The sequence below is a fragment of the Hesperophylax consimilis genome, chromosome 19, assembly GCF_061612785.1.
Source record: "Hesperophylax consimilis isolate HC1 chromosome 19, BYU_Hcon_1.0, whole genome shotgun sequence".
NCBI lineage: Eukaryota > Metazoa > Arthropoda > Insecta > Trichoptera > Limnephilidae > Hesperophylax > Hesperophylax consimilis.
Genome location: NC_142854.1, coordinates 19,316,043 through 19,337,431, shown reverse-complemented (window position 1 = coordinate 19,337,431; position 21,389 = coordinate 19,316,043). Strand labels below are relative to the sequence as shown.

Sequence of the window (21,389 nt, the reverse complement as noted above, 5' to 3'; positions counted from 1 at the left end):
CGGAAAGCTTTACAGTGTCCATCATCAGGGCAGATTTGGATCTCTGAACAACAACTGTGAACCCTGTAATGCTGTGCGAAACATTGACTAAAGACAGAGGAAGCGCAATATTTATTATTATTGTTGTAAGTCTCTATTTGCAGTATAGATTCATTCGACTAGTTAAGTTATTCTTGCACCTCGATCAGTTAATGATCAGCTAACAGCTGCTAGTTATGCTTGATCAACATTTAATTGAGGTTAAAGAATACTGTTCAAATGTTGAAAATTCAAAGCGCTGATTGTCGATTTGACAGTCACCAAAGTGATGGATTTGAAATATCCTAGACCTAATTTTGACAGACTAAAAAATGGACTATATATTTAAGAATTATAATTTCCTGTTATGTTTATTCTTTAAACGAAAATAACCATCACTAAGTATGTGACTTAATTCATTTAAAATTGAATACAATGTACTGTAACTATTACCGCCATAATTTGCTTTGCAAATATATATTTCCTAAAATAATATTTTTAAATTGTTCCATCATAAAATAATATGATATTCCCATTAATATAATAACTATTCAAGCTTTGCCTCTAAATTTAACATTTTTATTTCCAATTGGTGTGTTTAGTTTTGTTTGCTGAGTTTAATATTAAATTGATGTAGTTTAAATTAGGTATTAATAATTATTTATAGAGAATTTTGGAAGAGAATGAATGATATTGGATTGCAATGAGTTCATCTGCTCTTAACAGTGAGACTATAGTATCCCCAATCGGGATATATTGTGGTATGCTGGAGGTAGTGGGGAACGGAAAAAGACGTAGAAGATAATGGCGGGTATATTCAGATTTGATCACCAACTCCTCGAACACTGAGAAATAAAAGTAATGATTATTATCGTTATTGAATGAGCAGGCAGCATTCTGCTGATGCGCTCATATTTGATTTCACATCAAGTTTAACAGTAATTGAGTTTATTTTAATTTTAAGAATTTCTATCAATAACAAAATAGATCCATATTGTAATAAAATCACATCAAAGAACAAAATCGTTGTTACATAGTGTTATTGTGGACCCAATTTGTAATAATTTATACAGATTCATTCACCCAAAATAAATTTTATATTGATTATTGTAAAGGGTGGTCTATCGGATACGCCATATTTAATTAAAAATGGTTGAAACGCCGTAAATTATTGTTTATTTGCGAAAATTTTATTTATAAAATTGACATTTATGGCATACGATGTTGGCCAAATGACCACCTAGACTGTGCTTTTTGATAAGATTTTCGAAGACTTTTGCAAGACAGTTAGCTCTGTGGTTATCTTAGTGTACTAAATAAAAGTCACAGTTTATTCAGTTGGAGCGTTTATTGAAAGAAGTACAAGCTCAAAAAACGGAATTACAGTAGATGCACAAATAGCAATTACTACACAACAATAGCGCATTTATTTTACGAGATGGTGCGAGAATTTATTATTTATAATTTAGCGTGGAATACGAGTGATTAACTGGGCGAAGGTTACGAGCGCGGCGCTACACTGTTGACTGTTGACTGAGTGAATCGCTGCGTCGGGCCTATTTATGTAGCCAAGCTGACGGCGCAGTAGCTTCGCAAGACCGCTGGTAAACTGCCGGCTACTCGCTGGATCTCAATTTTTCGGTAGCGCTGAAATTATGCCTAGGCATAAACCTTCTGGCGGATGCTATAATGTCTAGACGGCTCGATGTACCTACTGGGCGCACATCGGGCCGAGCGCCGCCAGGCGCGGGTAAGTAGGTAGACGCCCATTGCGCTTGTATAACAAGTGGGTAGGAAACGTCATAATGTTATCCGTATAAAATTCGACGCATCTCCACAGAGTTCTAGGCTGAATGCATCTTACATTAGCCGTCCTTCCAGAACATTCTAGTAGTATCGATCACTATAGCTCAATTTCAGAAATAATGCGTTGAACCTCTGTTTTCAGTTCTGGAATTGTTTGTGGTTTGTTAGCATAGTCCTTACAAAAGTCAAGTCAATGGAGGGAAAAAAATTGAGGTACATTTAAATCCGGCATAACTGATAGACCACCATAAGGCAGCCTCTTTTTAATAAGAACTCATTGCTTAAAATCATACGAAAATAGCTTATGTCTAATGTACGGATCTCAGGGGCTCTTTACAACGTAATTTATTTAACTCTTATCACTGAAACTAAATAATATTTACAGCTAAGATTTATCATTAGTGACTTGCAAGTGAGATTTATAACTCGTAAGTGACTTATGACTAAGACTTATAGCTAACAAAGATTTAAAGCTAGCTTGATGAATATCAGTTTTAATCCTCGGTGAATAAATTAAAACGAAAGAAAGTGTTTGTTTGCATAATGTTTGAGAGAAAACATATGTCTTTGAGTTTAAAATTGTCTATAATGTTGTCTTTGATATAATCAACTTTTAGTTTTTGTAAATCAACTGTGATGAAACAAGATGGTCTTGTCAAATTATTTATTTTTGACAAAATTTAAATATTATTCTACTGTTATGTTTGACAGCCACCTCTAGTCTGGAACACCTTAAAGATAATATGCTTTAATCGGTGCAAAAACTTAAAATCTGCCGGAAAGATTTCAATCTTAACAAAGAGATTGCATTATTTGAACATGTATTCCAAGTGGGAATACTGAGCTTGTTCTGCTGGTATTTCAATTGATGATGCTCTGATTAACATCGTTGATTCATTTGTTACAATTTTAAACTCAACCTTTGATCTGAACCATTAGTGAATGTTATTTGAGGTTATGGGGAAGTGTGAATGATTTTATATGAAAATTATTAATTTAAAATTTTACTAGCTTTAAAAAAATAAAAGTCGCTCTGGATCAAAGTTTTGATAAAATAATTGTAAATAATACACAACAGTTCTAACCAACCAAGGCCAGTGGGTCTATGGTATTATCAAATTTTCAGTTACATGATGAATTACATAGACGTGAATTTCAATTACCAATGTATTCTGCCAGAATTACACATGGAGAGAATAATTACATCTAATGGAATTTAAACACATTATTAAAACCTACTCTAACCTAACTTTTTTTAATATGAAATTTATTTAACACACACTTAACCCTTCACTGCCGATGCTGTCAACTGATTTGACAGGTCTCTACTTATTGTAATAAAAATGGACAGTCCGTTTGTCAGATTCTCCTATCTTAACAAACCGATTACAATCTTTAGAGCATGGGCTTCAGATGGGAATGCCGCTCTTGTTCTACTGGTATTTCAATAGAAGATGCTCTGAGAAACTGCTTAATAACTCAGAAAGTGAGATGTTTCGATGTCGGGAAACACTCCGAACGCGCATCCAACATTTGTACACAGTTGACATTGTCACATGAGAACGGGTCGTTTCTACGACTCTTGCAGCAACAGCTCGGATCTGGAACAATTTGCCGGCCCCCATGTTTCCTTCCTCCTACAACACGGGTCTCTTCAAGCCCTAGGTTCACTTCTTCCTTTCCACAAAAACAACACCCTTAGGGAAATTATGCTCCTATGTGGAGGTAATATACAGGGTGTATCGGCACTAACCCGACAAACTTTAACCAGCTATTCCTTAGCACATTTGGAGTAAAAAATGTTATGGGCACTTTGCTGTCCGGTAGCATTTTTTTTTCAATTAAAAACAAAAAAATTTAAAATTTCCACACTACACCACTGTCATTGGCATTGCGTTTCGTGTTCAACAGCTGTTATAAGCAAGTATGTCAAAAAGCGTCTTTGCTCTTTCGCACACACTAAATAATAATAGTTAAAAATGAGACGAATGGTGCCGTGCCATTTCGTTGTGATTGTAAGTGTGCGCCAATATAGGTACACATGTGCATTATTCAACGGAATTCGAATAAAATATTTGCCAGATGGGTTTTCAAACTTTGACAAAGGATAAAACAGTGGTGACATGTGGTGAAAATATGAATAATAAATTTTTTATTAAAAAAAAACGTTACCGGACAGCAAAGTGCACATAAGATTTTTTACTCCAAATATGCTAAGGAATAGCTGGTTAAAGTTTGTCAGGTACGTGCCGATACACCCTGTATACATATGTGCTAAAAGATAACCTACTGTGTCGTGCGGTAGTGAGCAAAAGGAGTACAAGGTTTAGCTTACCGTGTCACGATGCACGTCAGTAGGATTGTCGGTTGTAGACGTCGGCCTACCTGCACTGCTAATCGTTTTCGGTAATAAAATTCCCATATGTACTATTAATAAAATGATTTAATTGAGTAATAATAATGTTAACTGTTAGTTTTTATCTAACTTAAAAATGAATCCTATAATTTCTATACCCGCTATATCCGATTTTTTGACAAAGTGATCTGAGTATGACATCTTGTTCACATTTTTGCGAGCAACAAGAGGAGCCTAAAATTGAGTTTCAAAACCCTCCTTATCACGACTAAAAACCATGTTAAAACTGCGAGTGAGAAACCAAATCCGCCATATCATACAGAAAAATATTATCAAAACCCGCTATATCGGATTCAACCAATCACAAGCAGTTATTTTTCCAAAATACAATATGGCCGCCGCTCTGACACCACGCTCGTGTGTCAAAATGATCTACACGTGTGTTTCTAAACCCGCCATGTCGGCTCAGTTGACTTTCAAAATCACGAAGTGAGTATCAAAATCCGCTTTATCCATTTTATTTATCGAAATTACTTAATTATTGCTAGACATATATAGAAAAATAAATGCTTTTCGAAATTTTATTACTCCAATTCATTATATAAAAAATTTTAATGCAATTACTTATGTACGCTAAAGATGTGACAGTTTTTTGCGGTTTTCTCCAAATCAATGAAAGTTGATATAGCGGGTATAGAAATTACACGACTCGAATGTATTCCCTATGTACGGAGTACACGGTACCGAATCTCGAGTGATTTTCTAGCATCGTAAGGAAAAGGTTAAAAACAACAGATTTGTTTTAGATGTGTGTAATTCCAGTAGAACTCTCTATGTGTAATTTCGTCCGTGTGTAATATTGATACATGAAATTCACGCTTGTGTAATTTTTACCTAACACCCAACAATTCACATTGTGAATAATTTAAAATATAATATTCAACCTAATGTTTTCACACCAATACTGTATTTTATCAAAATTATGATATTTGAGTGCGTAGGTTTTCACTGAAGAGAAAGAGCCTAGAAGTGTGATCTATAATACCAATGTAGCCAATTTACTTGTTATAGAAATTGATTATGTGTTCAAAAAAGAATTTCGTTTCATTTGCGATCAGTTTTACGTAGAGTAAGATTAAAATTGAGCCTACTTCATACAATACACTTCTATCAGTTTTCTTTTCAGTGGTAAGTATTATACATAATATTACTATAAAAGGTTACTTCTTGCAAAGTTGGTAAAATACACAAATTATTATTTTGAGAAAATTAATCAACTGAGAACACGATAAAAGATATTTTTGCAATAAAATTTCTTGTAATTTTTCCGAATTAACTCCTTTAATAATACATATGAATCCTATAATTTCTATACCCGCTATATCCGATTTTTTGCCAAAATGATCTGAGTATGACATCTTGTTCACATTTTTGCGAGCAACAAGAGGAGCCTAAAATTGAGTTTCAAAACCCTCCTTATCGCGACCAAAAACCATGTTTAAACTGCGAGTGAGAAACCAAATCCGCTATATCATACAGAAAGTTACTATCAAAACCCGCTATATCGGATTCAACGAATCACAAGCAGTTATTTTGCCAAAATACAATATGGCCGCCGCTCTGACGCCACGCTCGTGTGTCAAAATGATCTACGCGTGAGTTTCTAAACCCGCCATGTCGGCTCAGTTGACTTTCAAAATCACGAAGTGAGTATCAAAATCCGCTATATCCATTTTATTTATCGAAATTACTTAATTATTGCTAGACATATATAGAAAAATAAATGCTTTTCGAAATTTTATTACTCCAATTCATTATATAAAAAATTGTAATGCATTTACTTATGTACGCTAGAGATGTGACAGTTTTTTGCGGTTTTCTCCAAATCAATGAAAGTTGATATAGCGGGTATAGAAATTACACGACTCATATACACACGGTGATAAGGTTAAAATTGCCACTTGATGCCGGCCGCCTACATCAATTTATCTAAAAAAAACTTTGCCAAAAATAATATTTTTTTATTTTTATTTTAACCAGTATTCGAAAATACTGGATTGAAGTCTGTTTACGAATAATTAGTCCTTTTAAGCTTGGCGCGCAAATTGCTGGCTGCAACCTTAATTGCAAATTCCAAAACAAAAGTTCGGGCTTGTTTCAAAAATCGAATATTTTGCTACACCATTTAGTTAAACACTTTTACAAATGTGTAAAAATTTACTTGCCTAACTCATTTTTAGCATCGCTACGCCAAGCGATTCGTTTAAGAATGAACATTCAGTTGCGTAGACAACCTCAATTGACAGGGCTGCAAATCTTTACCTTACCTTTGCTATTTTCCGCGGTCAACGAACGTCAGATATCGTAGTTTATTCAAAGCATTCTCGAACCCTCCTGGCGCCAAAAAGATGGTCACGTCGTTAGCATCCAGCTCGTAGAAATGATACCCAGATTTTACGTTAGGGCAAGTCTATTCTAGTGTAATGTCTGTGAGTTCTACAAATTAATCTTTATAATAGTAATAAATATATTAAATTAAAATACACCACTTTTATTGAATTAATAAATGACAGCCAAACAGATTTAGCTTATCTCAAGCTTCTTTAGGGCAATTATATTAAGTGATCATAATTACATTCAGAAACATAATATGTAAAAAAAAAAAAATTCTATCACGCAGATATACGTAATTTTTTTGACGTTAGAAAGAGAAATGATAATTCTTTTCAGTTTGCCTCAAATATACTGAATGCCATTAATAAAATCCTTAAAATAGCCAAAATGAATAATTCATATTTCGCGCAGCTATCGTAACAATCGGTTTAACTTTAAAAATTATTTTTTATTATATGAACGAGAAAAAATTCCCCAAACTAAATAAATGGGTTTTTGAAATATCGAGTTCTCTCAATTTTTCTACGATTGGAGTAAAAAATTAAGTAAAAATTTGGTTAACGTTTTCGACAGCATTTTTTACGTTTGATATTAAAATTTTATTACTAAGAAATAGTAACGTTTATTTGAAATGCGTACACTGGAAAGATAATTATATCTTATTTATAAAATAGTATTTGTTTTTACCGAAAATTAAAAAATAAGATGTTTATAGCGTATTTGAAATAAACAGAAAAATACACATTGCAAACTGAACAAAAGAGATGAAAGTACTGAACTCTTGAGAGGCCAAGATGCCAAACTCAACGTCTATAACCAAGCGGGTCTTTTGAAGCCCCATGCATTTTTCTGTCTTATGGGCTTTTAAATTATAGAAATTCCAATTATTAATGAAAATTTATGTATTTGCTCAGGAATACGTAAAATACTAAAATGATATATCAAGTATTTAAGCTTATATAAGGAGGATAAAAATTTTGGGTGCTACCTACTCCCCCACTTGGCTGGGGATAGTTAAGGCGAAGCTTAATGCTAAATCACTATTTTGATTAATCCTTATAACGAATTGGTGCACATTATGAAAACCAAAAAATATGCTTTAATTAAATTGAAGGTTTTCCTATCGTTTCGCTTCAGTAGAATTCAAATAAAAAAATAAATTACTCAATAAAAAATATAAATTTAAACTACTAAAAAAAATATTTTTACAATAGAAATGTATGAACGCGTAAAGGAAACAACTTTTAAAAAACACAGTATTATAGCTAAGATTATCTGTGACAGTTTTACTTGATTAACTTTTTTGCTTTCTTATAAAATTATTTAAAAAATAAATAAAAACTAGTTTTGTGCTTGAAAACGAATGTTTATAGACTCCGTTTGTCAAGCGATTTTAATGCCTATTACCTACAATATAAGGTATACCAAGAATATACACATTTTTGGCTTGTAGCTTCCTCTTAATAAAATAATTCAATTAACGTCATCTTTAGATTATGACGAACGTCGCGATTACCTTTAAGTATTTACCTAAGTTATTATTTGTGTGTTACCACTTTGCAAGTAGTACGTATTATGATTTCGATTGAATTAGTAGATTATTTAGGTTGGTTGTAAGACAGACAACAGATGCCGTCTAGTCCGATAGTCAATACATAGCAGACCTCACGGATCTGTAAGAAAAAGGTTTTGGTAAATATCCCACTAGAAATGCTTATTTCGCCTGCTTTGTATGTTAATGTGTTAATGCACTGTTCACAACAATGAACTGTAAACATTATATATCCATGTCATTATTGTTGTATTGTTGGTTGTTATTGTTACATATTTAATTGTTACGTGTGTATCGTTTGAATAAGTGTTTTGATTCATGTTTCTGAATGCCTTTTTTGTACTTTGTGAAAAGTAGAATACTATTTGATAAATTTTACAAAATGTTAAATAAAATTATCTTTATTTTCTCATTTTTTAAATTGTCAAAGACCGCCTCACTTAATTTTTTTCCCCGATCGAGTTAAATTTATTTTTTTAATAATTTGACCAAACTCTAGGCGTCAAACTCCACACAGGTTCTGAGTAAAATAAATTTCCCTCTTGGTCTACATCATCTTTTGGGATGCTGTGTGGAGGGTCTTTTTAAGTATGAGTGGAAGTTTTCGGAAGAAAAATGGTATGAAGGGTGGGTGTGTCCAGGAGTGACAGATGAATCCATCCCCCCCTCCCACTGCGTTACAAGGTGTTGGGTCGAGAAAATCCAGCTGGAGAAGTCAAAGGGTCTCCGTCAACCGACTTCTCGCCACGGTATAAAGAGTAGTTTTTGTAATAAATCCACAGAATCCACGAAATCATTTTTTTTTCGAATATTTTTTTTTAATTGTGTGAAATATTTACAATTTATAATTAATTATTGTTAATTGATGAGGCGGTCTTTGGCTATTTTGCTGTATCTGTATTTTTGATGTTTCGGGTTCGATTCCTGTACATTTATTTACATACATAGATAGATTTTTAATATTTAATAAAATGCTGTCATTTTTCAAATTATAGATTCAAGTTACCTAGTTAAATTAATTATTAATTAGAGTCCTTACATAGTGCTTTTTATGAGAAATTTAATGATTATAGTATTGTTTTTTGAAATTAAAAATTATAGCCCTAGTGTAAACAAAATTAATACATAATGAAAATAATTCATAGATATTTTTTCTTAGAAACAAATAAATTATTTAATTATAAATTAACTTTTTTTAGTTAGTTCTTTTCCAAAATTAAAAATTAAAAGCTTTTTTGTAGGTATCATAGCTCAATATCAAAATATAACCAAATAACAGTATTTAAAAAAAGTAATATTGGTATGGTTAGTAGAAACTTCTATGATTGTTCTGTTGTTAATATTTATTAATATGTTTAGATGTGCCACGGGGGAGTCTTGGCCAAGTATAATGCAGTCGTGTATAAAGGCCAAGTGCGACGAAAGGGCGAACAAGGGATCGGAGACTTGCGGCTCAACGCTTGCGTACGCCTACTTTGTTAGCTTCATTTTCTTCTGCTCCTTTTTGGTAAGTTCAAAATTTATCTCATAAAACAATCCTTTTGCTACCATCTTGGACTTTTTTGAATGGAGTAACACTGGCGAATGTTTCGTTTCAATCTAAATACGCATAAATTACTTAATTTACCCAAAATAAGAACCTATTTTGTGCATGTAAATAGTTTTTTCTTGAATTATTTGTTGAAACTAAGTGTAATTTCCATAATCTGTGCCTAAAACTGCAGTGGTTAGGTAAATAATTACTGTGTTGGGAATGCCCAAGAATTTGTCTATAGTAATTGACTTTGGCAATAACAATGACATAATATGGTAAGTTTTTAGATTCTCACGGCCAAAAGCATTTTTGTTGTTTGTTTTTGGGGTGTTATGCCGTGTTGCGCTAACTCCTTCTTTAGCCGACGTTTCGGACAGCGTTGCAGTGTACATCATCAGGGCAGATCCGGTAGATCCGAAGATGTGTACATTGTAAGATGTGTACATGTGTGACACATCTTCGGATCTACCGGATCTGCCCTGATGATGGACACTGCAACGCTGTCCGAAACGTCGGCTAAAGAAGGAGTTAGCGCAACACGGCATAACACCCCAAAAACAAACAACAAAAATGACATAATATGATTACTGTAGAGGGTAGTTTTTGTTATCTAAGTTGGAAATGTCTATGAATTCATCTTGAGTTCACTTTGGCAATACATAACAATGACATGTGATAATAAATTCTAGAATGGAGTTATTTCATCTATGTTAGGAATGTCCAAGAATTCTTTGAGAGTTCATTTTGGCAATAACAATAAGGGGAGTTATTTCATCAAGTTGGGAAAGTCAAAAAATTTGTCTAGTGTTCACTTTGGCATGCATTTTTGCATTTCATAATCATATATAGGTTAATGTTTATTGATCATAACTCACGGCCTATATTGTACCTCCAGATGTTGAATCTGTTTGTTGCTGTCATCATGGACAACTTTGACTACCTCACGAGGGACTCTTCCATCCTGGGGGCGCATCATCTGGACGAATTTGTCCGGATATGGGCCGAATACGATCCTAACGCCACGTAAGTTCTTTTTTAAAATATAAATTAAATCAAATTGACTTAAACATGTTTAATTTTATCCAAGTGTAATTTAATTTGAATGTGTAATTATCTTCAAGTGTATGGGAGAGAATTACAATAATTAATTACTGAATTGAAATTAATAAAATACTTAGTTTTTACCACTTTTATTGTTTATAAATACCAACATGTTTCATGAGCAACGCTCACTTCTTCAGGGTTTTTATAATACTAATTATAAATAATAGACATAGACAATGGTGTCCAGAGATGTGCAAAATGGGTACCCAAAACCATTTGAAATGCAAAATGGAAATGGGTCAAAACTTTTCCATTTGAAAATGCAAAATGCAAAATGTGTTTTAGAAAAGCATTTCAAATGCAAAATGCAAAATACCTATTTTCAAAATGCATTGAAAATGCAAAATGGTTTCTCAGGTCAAACAATTAAAATAATTATAGAATTTTAAAAACAATTTTGTCATTTAATAATGGACATTAATGTAGAACAAACATATTACATGAAAGTAAATCCAAAAACACCACGATTACAGTTATGAAACCACAAATAATTTGCTCGGGACTAATGTTGCCAACGTAAAAACATAGAAACTGCTGAAACTGAAACTGCAATCTAACATTTAATATTACAGCGTCATGGCCCCATGTTCAGTACCTATTTGAATCAGTATTTTTTGTAATGGTATCACTTACAAAAAATACTGATTCAAATTGCCAGGGCTTCTACCAGGGAGCAACTTGACAAATGTAAATTATCTCTCATAGCGAGGTTGAGGACCGACTGATATTTGGGGCTTATGAAAAAAAGATGTGTGGAGATAGTAGGAAGAATGTTGCAAAAAAGCATTTAAAATGGAAAATGCATTGAGAAAAGCATTTAAAATGCAAAATGCAAAATGGTTTTTAGAAAAGCATTTAAAATGCAAAATGGAAAATACCCATTTTGCATTTTGCATTTCCATTTGAAATGGATTTATTTGAAATAAAGCACATCTCTGATGGTGTCAATAGAGAAATAATAGACATAGACAATTTTTTTTATTTTTTTTTTTTTATATTTACTCCACACAGGAGGCCCTGAAGAAAATAATTTCCCTCAGGGCCTATGTCATCTTTGGGGATGCTGTGTGGAGGGTCTTTTTGTGGAGAGGAAGGAGTGAACATGGGTCTTGAAGAGTCCCATGTTGTAGGAGGGAGGAAACACAGAGGCCGGCAGTTCGTTCCACAGCCGAGCTGTTGAACTTAAGAACGAATCATAGAAGCGACCCGTTCTCATGTGACAAGTGTCAACTGTGTACAAATGTTGGGCGCGCGTTTGGCGTGTATCCCGACTACGCACCGGTGCCGAAGGGATCAATGACGCTAGTTCCTCAGAGCATCTTCCATTGTAATACCGATAGAACAAGGACAGCATACCTACCTGACGCCTGTGCTCTAAAGATTGCAGTCCGTTTGTTAAGATTGGGGAATCTATCAAACGGACTGCCCGTTTCTGCACAGAGTCAAGGGTTTTTTTCAGGTATTTTGGGGCTCCAGACCAGAGATGGCTGCCAAATTCGACAGTAGGGCGCACTTGCGATTTGTACAGGGTGAGCAGTTGTGTACTATTAAAGTATCTGCGGGCCCTGTACAGTACGCCCAGCTTCTGAGAGGCCAACTTTACTCTAGCTTCGATGGAGCCCCCGTACCTGAGCTGGTCACTTATAGTTACACCAAGCATATCAATGGAAGGCCTGTTCGGAAGATTGCTTCCGTTGAAGGAGACTAGATTATCATTTGGATCCCTTTTAGACGTAATCAGACAGGATTGGGTCTTTGAAACATTAAATTCGACGAGATTATTTTTACCCCAGGAGGAAATACTCTCGAGATAACCGTCCATTCTCTGCTTCAAAGCCCTCCGAGCCGTTGGAGTTTGTGTGCCCTTTGGGGGCTTGTCAAACAAAAAGCTATCATGAACTGTACTGTCATCCGCGTAACAATGAATCGGTGCACATGTCAAAAGGTCATTGATGTGCAACAAAAACAAAGTCGGAGACAGAACCGATCCCTGTGGGACGCCAGCATTTATGGAGTGCGAGGAAGAGGTGAAACCGTCAGCAACCGCCTGAATCGACCTATCCCTTAAAAAGTCAGCAATCCACGTACACAGGGATGCGGGAAGTCCGTAAGAATGCAATTTGTTGACAAGTCCTCGGTGCCAGACCCGGTCAAAGGCCTTGGATATGTCTAGTGCGACCGTTTGGGTCTCACCGTGACGTTCCAGGCACCGCCCCCAAACATGCGTCACATACGCGAGAAGATCACCGCACGAGCGGTTCCGCCGGAATCCGTATTGACGGTCGTTGATAATTTTGTTCTTCTCGAGGTATGTGAGCAGTTTGTCGTTGATCACACGTTCCATCACTTTGGACAGAACTGATGTGATCGCTATGGGGCGGTAGTTGGCCGGGTTGGAGCGGTCACCTTTCTTGGGAATAGGGTGAATTACCGCTTTTTTCCAACCAGAGGGCACAGTGCCACACTTCAGGGACATTTTGAAGAGCTTTGTCAAAACTGGAACTATTTCCGCAGCACACCTCTGCAATACCAGGGCAGGTATTCCATCAGGTCCACTAGCTTTGTTAACATCGAGCCCCCGTATGACGTGGAGTACATCCCGATGCCGGATCCTCAGCTTTTTCATATAGAAGCCGCAGTGAGGAACCGACGGCGGAACAGCACCCCCGTCGTCGAGGGTCGAGTTTTCCGCAAACATTTTCCCTAAAAGGTTTGCCTTTTCGGTGGCGGTGTTTGCTAGTGAGCCGTCAGGTCTGGTAAGAGGTGGCAAACTGGGTTTGCAAAAATTTCGACCTATTGAGCCCGCAAGCGACCAGAATGCTCTGCTGCCATGCGGGCAGGCAGCCAGCTTTTTGCTGATCTGCAGGTCGTGTTCGAATTTTGACCTATTGATGATTCTCTTGCATTCCTTTGCCGATTTGTTGTATGCTGATCTGCTTTCGGGCGTTCGAGATGTGTTGTAGGCTCGGTAAGCCGCGTTTTTTCGTCGAACTGCTTCGGAGCATTGTCGACTGAACCACGGCTTTGAGCCCACACCAGTTTCTTTAGTAGTCGATTGTATGAAGCCATCCATCGCCGAATTGATGACTTCACCAATCTCCTGGGCACATCTTGAAGGGTCCGAAGTCCGAAAACAAACAGCTGACCACGGAAAAGCATTGAAATGGGCCCGCATACCGAACCAATCTGCTGACCTATAGTGCCACACTTTTCTCCTCAGCCTCTCATTGGTTGGTCTGAGGCTAACGGGGATTGATGTCGTCACTAGGCAGTGGTCAGATGATCCCAGAGGCGCTGTGACGTCAATCTTATAACCGTGTGGCACAGTAGTTAAGAATAGGTCTAACAGATTGGAGCGGTGAGTCTGGACATCAGGAACCCTTGTAGGCTCCTGAACCAATTGCTCTAATCCGTAGCAAATGGCAAAGGATTCCGCCTGTCGGCCAGCCGAGTCCGTTGGGCCTGAGAACTTCAACCATGGTTCGTTATGAACGTTGAAGTCCCCCAGAACAACAAACTCGGCCGAAGGGTAGCGGGGCAAGAGATCATCAATAGTATCGCTCAAATGTTTGAAGAGCTCGGAAGTGTCTGATTCGCTATGGTTCGGTGAGCGGTATAGACATGCGTAGAATCTTGCCGTACTGGCAAGATTGACGCGCACCCACATTACGTCGAATCTGGAGTTTTCCAGACTCAATAGTCGCACACAGTTGACGTCAGCTCGACTATAGAGGCAGACTCCTCCTTTCAGTCGGAATTTGCTTGCGAGGGTAAAGCCCGGGCAGTCCAGATAGGAGGAGTCTGGCGGCTCGGCTATCTGAGTTTCGGATAGGAAAAGAAGGTTGGGACGTTGGGACAAAAGATGGTGATGGACGGAATTTAAATTTGTGTGCAGGCCGCGAATGTTGGCAAAATTTACCAACAGTTTTGGCCCGCACCGGGGACGCCTGCTACTCGCCGCTGTAAAGATGTTATGTTTGTTTTTATGTATATTCATGATTTTAATTTTTTTTTTTTTTTTTTGTTTTTTTTTTTGTTTTTAAGGGTATGAAGTGAAAGGAAGGTCTGGAATGGAAAGGTGTGAGGGGTGGGTAGGAATATGGGGTTCAGGCTGTCCAGGAGTGATGAGCGTTTGGTTCCAGCCCACCCACTGCGGTGCTAGGCGATAGGCTGGGAGAGTCCGGCTGGAGAGGGCATCCAATGCGCCCCAAACGCTGCTGCTGGGTCCCCTCCGGTCACGAACCGGCACAACAGCAGTGGCGGGGTTTTTACACTCGCTGATGGGGCAGCCCACCCTTAGTCGTGAGCCTGAGGGTCGGGCCCCTGTACTATCGAGCGGCCCGGACAGCGGTAACCGGTTGTAAAGGGTCTCCCTCAACCAGCATCTCCCAACCGGCCCGCCACGCAGAAGGTGGGCCGACGCACCCGCCACCAAGACCTGGGCAAACCTTAACCCATGAACCCGGGCACCCCTGCTAAGTCACCAAACGTAGCGAACCACTTGGGGTGACCTGTGGCAGAGGTGTTGGTCATCCAATAAATGGTTCCCAGGGCGGCGGTACCCATTCCCGCCTACCAAATTGACAATGGTGTCATTAAAAAAATAATAGACATAGACAATGACAACAATGAAAAGATAAAATGGATAGGGGAAAGAGAGGCAATATGGAACAATTTACAAAGGGAATAGGTTTAATATTGTGTCATTTAAAAATAATTTTTGATTGTTAATAATATTCAATTTTGCATTCACACTCTTTCTAATCTCTAAAATTTCTAGTTTATCCAACTGGATGCCATTGACATTACAATGTATTAATTCTATTCCACTATTGAAGTTAAAGGTATGATTAGTTTCCAACAGATGGTTGGCAAACTCCGAGAAACTGTTATTGTTTAAAGATTTCATATGTTCTTTAATCCTTATTTCAAAGTTTCTCAAAGTTTTTCCTATATAAAAGAAACCACAATCATTATACTTCAATTTATATATTCCAGATTTTTTCATTTATCTTTATTATTTACTATGTAATTTTTAAGTTTATTATTTGCATAAAAAACAGGAAGAATTTCATTGGGTACATTTTTCGTGGAGAAATTTTACTATTAAAATACATAATTTTCCTCCATTTATTCTTTTTCTCATCCTTTTGTACAGGATAGATGTATGATTTAAGGAATTTATTCTTATATGGTAAAAACGAAGTATTTTATTAATTTCAATTAAAATGGTGCCACAAAATAAGTTTGCTGTGTTAGAAGAAGTAATTAATTACTGTGTGATTTCATTCTGACACGATATTATTAACCCCTAGAGCCTCTGAAATTTGTAATGTATTTTTCCTAAGCGAACTGTCAAAATGCCGACTACGCTGGACACATTTTTGCATTACATTCGATGCAACTTAAAATCTCTCGAGAGATTTGCTGAAAGCACAGGTTTTCGACTCTCCTGAACATTTCGTGTTTTAGAGTTGCATTCGTATGCTTCTTGGGTACAAATTAGGTATTGTGTAAGTTTTCATCACTTCACTTTTTTTTCATTTACATTAAAATATTTATTAAAAAAAATTTGCAAACCTTGACAAATATTTTTCAAAAGCTAAATGTTGTTTTATAGAATTATTTGAAGTTTTTAGGGAGCATCTATGGTAAACTTTTGTATGCAAACTGAAAGCGTAGTATTATCTTTTTCTAACACTGTTATCATACACATATATTCACTGTAATACGAAATGAAATTAATTTTTTGAGTCCGTATCAGGCTGCGAGAAATATCTATCTATACAGGGTGTATCGGCACTAACCCGACAAACTTTAACCAGCTATTCCTTAGCACATTTGGAGTAAAAAATGTTATGTGCACTTTGCTGTCCGGTAACGTTTTTTTTTAATAAAAAATTAATTAAACATATTTTCACCACATGTCACCACTGTTTTATCCTTTGTCAATATTTGAAAGCAACGTCGCAACTGCTCACGTGTCGCTGCGAACAAAGCCCGTATTACATAATCCAGTACCAGAAAATAAATATTTTATTTAACAATAATGATTATTCACATTTTTCGTATGCGAATCACTGATTGTCTTCTTGTATTGTACACATCAGTTTTATTTTTGTATCTAAATTGTTTCACTTCTGGAATGCTCTGGTTTCACCTCTTACGCGTTTCACGTATTAAATAGTCTAATTTTGAAACTAAGAAACTAATTAGTAGATTTCCTGAATTTATAATCGAAGTCCAATAATTCTGAGCACTTTTAAAAACAATTTTCCTCACTTAGGTACTTATCAATTATAATAATTGGATTATTTGAACAGCGCCGTTGTTTTTTAAATAACCGTAAGTGCTCTGTCAAAATATTACTTGCTAGGCTATCCTACAACGTATATTTTTTAATACATTTAGTTATTTACAACTTCGCGGAATGTGATTTATGAATATTATTGCTTATGTTAAAAGCTTTCCAGAATTACCGGAATATAACGAGCAGCTTGACACACTTAAGTTTATTTCCACTTATTTGAAGGTACAAAGAATGTATAGTTTTAAAAACAATCCCGATGAATCAAAAAACGGTTCATATAAAACTGCTGCGCAACACACTCACACAAAGGAAAGCACTCACACAAACGTCATGACTGCATTGGATTGACCACCTGCAAATGAATGCTGCCAGATTGCTAATTTATTTACATAATAATTATTAAATTTTATTTAAAATATCGCAAATTTAAAAAAAAATCGACAATAAATTACAACTATAATTTAAAAAAATATTCTTAACCCCACGCTTTTTCGTAATTGATTAATTAATTCAGAATTTAAACGTTGCTTGAAATGATTAGCCGTATTTGGTGACCAGATCTGAATATCCAGGTACTTCCTCACCTTCCACTCCTTCCCTTAGCCATAAAACTTTCCCCAATTCAACATAAAAATTGTGTAGATATATCGGATGTAATGAAATGCATGATAATTAGACCCCAAAATACTTACTTATTCAGGGAAATAAACCCCTGAGTCATCAGTAATTCGTAATTGATTAATTAATTCAGAATTTAAACGTTGCTTGAAATGACTAGCCGTATTTGGTGACCAGATCTGAATATCCAGGTTCAGAATTTAAACGTTGCTTGAAATGACTAGCCGTATTTGGTGACCAGATCTGAATATCCAGGTTTAGAATTTAAACGTTGCTTGAAATGACTAGCCGTATTTGGTGACCAGATCTGAATATCCAGGTTTAGAATTTAAGCAATGCTTGAAATAACTAGCCGTATTTGGTGACCAGATCTGAATATCCAGGTTCAGAATTTAAACGTTGCTTGAAATGACTAGCCGTATTTGGTGACCAGATCTGAATATCCAGGTTTAGAATTTAAACGTTGCTTGAAATGACTAGCCGTATTTGGTGACCAGATCTGAATATCCAGGTACTTCCTCACCTTCCACTCCTTCCCTTAGCCATAAAACTTTCCCCAATTCAACATAAAAATTGTGTAGATATATCGGATGTAATGAAATGCATGATAATTAGACCCCAAAATACTTAATTATTCAGGGAAATAAACCCCTGAGTCATCAGTTGGAAATACCAACGACATTAAGTGAAATTTTAAACAATGCAATAATAGGAATTAGCAAATAATAATTTACGACAATTTACTCGGAAATCAATAAAGCCAGGATAATAAAAATAGAAAGTTATCACTTACGTCGTCTGTAAGTGGCTTCACCACAGTTTGATAATGCCGTCAGAAGGTGAAACAGCTGTCACGCGTAATAATAATTACAACTAGCAGAAGTTGTTTATAAACACACTGTTTTTATAAATTTAATAATAAGACTGTTAAAAATTAAAAAATCTCTAAATTGAAATGGAGTTCTACAAACTAAACTTAAAATCAAATAAATTTATTGCGAAGGTTCAAAGTAGTGTACTGTAATATTATATTAAATAATACTTGGATATATTTTAATAAATTTTTACGTGTTTAATTATTGTTTGAAGTCAGATTAAAGCGATTAAAAAACCCACCTGGCAATTCTTATTCGAGTTTCGTTGTATACTTACGTATTGGCGCGCTTTTACAATAACAATGGTATGGCATCATTCGTCTCATTTTTAACTATTATTATTTAGTGTGTAGGAAAGAGCGAAGATGGTTTTCGACACACTTGCTTATAACACAGCCCACACGGGACTTGAGACAGAATACGTGTGAAAGAGATGACAGTAGCGCGGCGTTGCCAAGTACTTTACCCCTATACTGAGGGCAGTAACGGAGTGTGGAAATTTTATTTATTTTTTGTTTTTAAAAGGAAAAAAATGTTACCGGACAGCAAAGTGCCCATAACATTTTTTACTCCAAATGTGCTAAGGAATAGCTGGTTAAAGTTTGTCGGGTACGTGCCGATACACCCTGTATAGAAATATATATAAGCCACTAGTTATAAGAACCTATCTATGAAACTTAGTTATAAGCCAAAAGTAATAAATTATAAGTCTAAGTGGTAGGAATAAATTAAATGCATACAGTTGTTAAGCGTGATTTTCTCACGAAAACGGCGCTATACAAATAATCCAATCATTATTATTATTATCTCCCAAAAAGACTCTATGGGTGTTTGACGTGTTATTTGAGTTAGCGGACAAGGTGAAAAGATGTAACCCGTCCAAGTCGAGTCACAAAATCCGTTGTTTTTGATAGAGTTTTGTAAGTAGTCTTTGATTCGGAGTATCTACTTATTTCGTTAGTCAGTTTGTCCGTGAAATACACTCATAATGTACGCTAACCATGTTTCAGGGGAAAGATCCACTACTCGGAGATGTACGACATGCTGAAGAACATGGATCCGCCGCTGGGCTTCGGCAACAAGTGCCCCAACCGGCTGGCATACAAGAAGCTGATCCGCATGAACATGCCGCTGGATGACGAAGGCAAAGTCAACTTCACCACAACCTTGTTCGCCCTCATCAGGGAAAACCTCAGCATCAAGATGAGACAAGGTTATTCTTATACTTAACTAAAACTTTAACTAAACTAACACTTAACTATACTAAAACTTAACTAAACTAACACTTAACTAAACTAACACTTAACTAAACTAACACTTAATTAAACTAGTAAGCCGATATCGATAGCAAATTTTAAAGAAGATGGACCATTCCGTTAGACATTGGCGTTCTGTTTTGGATTCGGCCACGTACCGATTCGGTACTTCTTTGGACCAATATTGAATATTTTCTTTCTGTATGTTGTCTATGGTCTACTCGAAATGATGTCAATAATCACAGATATTTAAAAAAATACAAACTAACATACAATTAAACATTTAATTTTTAGAAAACTATTTAAAATGACGTCTACACACACAGACAGTACAAAACATGAAATATTCCATGAGATTAACATTAGTGACATCTTTTGGTATTTAATGGAAGCTAATTACTTCATTAGCTTTGTCCAGACTGTTACAATCCCCTAGAGCCGTTCTCTGCTAGCCTAGCACTGTTTATTACACAAAGCATGATTTGTTTCCGCAGCCGACGAGATGAACCAGGCGGACAAAGAGCTGCGCGCGACTATCACGCAGATATGGCCGCTGCAGGCACGCAAGATCCTGGATCTGCTGGTGCCGCGTGTGGAGAGCCTCAACACGGGCAAGGTCACCGTGGGCAAGATCTACGCTGGCTTTCTCATCCTTGAGAGCTGGCGAACCACCCGATTTGGCCAGGTCGAACCCACCGGCATTCCCGTGAGTAATCATTTTGTACTGTAACTGAGGTTGGATGATTTTAAAAGATTTCACATTGTAGCAAAGTCGAATGATTTTGTGTTTTAAAAAGATATCACATTCTGTATGATTTGGTGTTGTAAAGAGATTGGGTCACCTGACTGTGATTGTATTACATCCCAGCGAAACGTAGCGTGTTTTAAAGAAATTTCACATTGTAACAAAGTTGAATGATTTCATGCTATTATAGCGAGGTTGGATGATTTGGTGTTGTAAAGAGATTGAATCACATTGTATCGACGTTGGATGATTTGTTGTTGTAAATAGATTCGATAGTTTTATTTCATATTGTATCAAAGTTGGATGTTTTAATACTGTGGGGAAGTTGGGTGATTTGGTATTGTAAAGAGATTGGATCACATTGTATCGAAATTGGATGATTTTGTGTTAGAAAGAGATGTCACATGCTGGGTGATTTGGTATTGTAAAGAGATTGAATCAAATTTTATTGAAGTTGTATGATTTGGTGTTGTAAATAGATTGGACTGTAATTGTATGACATTATAGTAAGATTGGATCATGTGTGTTTTGTACAATGATAAATGATGAATTATTCTCCAAATTTTGACTTTTATATTTCACATTTTTGTACTTCGATTGAATGAATTGAATATTGCATTATTTGCGACAATAATCAAGTTCTGCAAATAGGTATGAAGGAAGTTTGGGTTGTTTGGCACTAGTTTTTAATTTTAAATTGAATGGTGATAAATGAAAATTAAAAATATTTTATTATACTTTTTCTATATTATTTTTTCTTTCACAATAATTTTTGGAGCACTGTGTTTTGTTGTAAATTTGATAAATGAAAAAAAAAATTT

The 21,389-nt window shown here is 35.9% G+C and overlaps 1 protein-coding gene across 1 annotated transcript in view; it reads left to right on the top strand.

Moving 5' to 3' along the window:
- LOC149414955 (voltage-dependent calcium channel type A subunit alpha-1-like) overlaps positions 1 to 21,389 on the top strand; it is a 268,503-nt gene that overhangs the window by 211,203 nt on the left and 35,911 nt on the right. The window contains exons 29-32 of the mRNA XM_089643350.1: positions 9,486 to 9,633; positions 10,556 to 10,683; positions 19,578 to 19,780; positions 20,318 to 20,529. Of these exons, the coding sequence (XP_089499476.1) occupies positions 9,486 to 9,633; positions 10,556 to 10,683; positions 19,578 to 19,780; positions 20,318 to 20,529 (691 nt within the window). The remainder of the gene's footprint in view (positions 1 to 9,485; positions 9,634 to 10,555; positions 10,684 to 19,577; positions 19,781 to 20,317; positions 20,530 to 21,389) is intronic.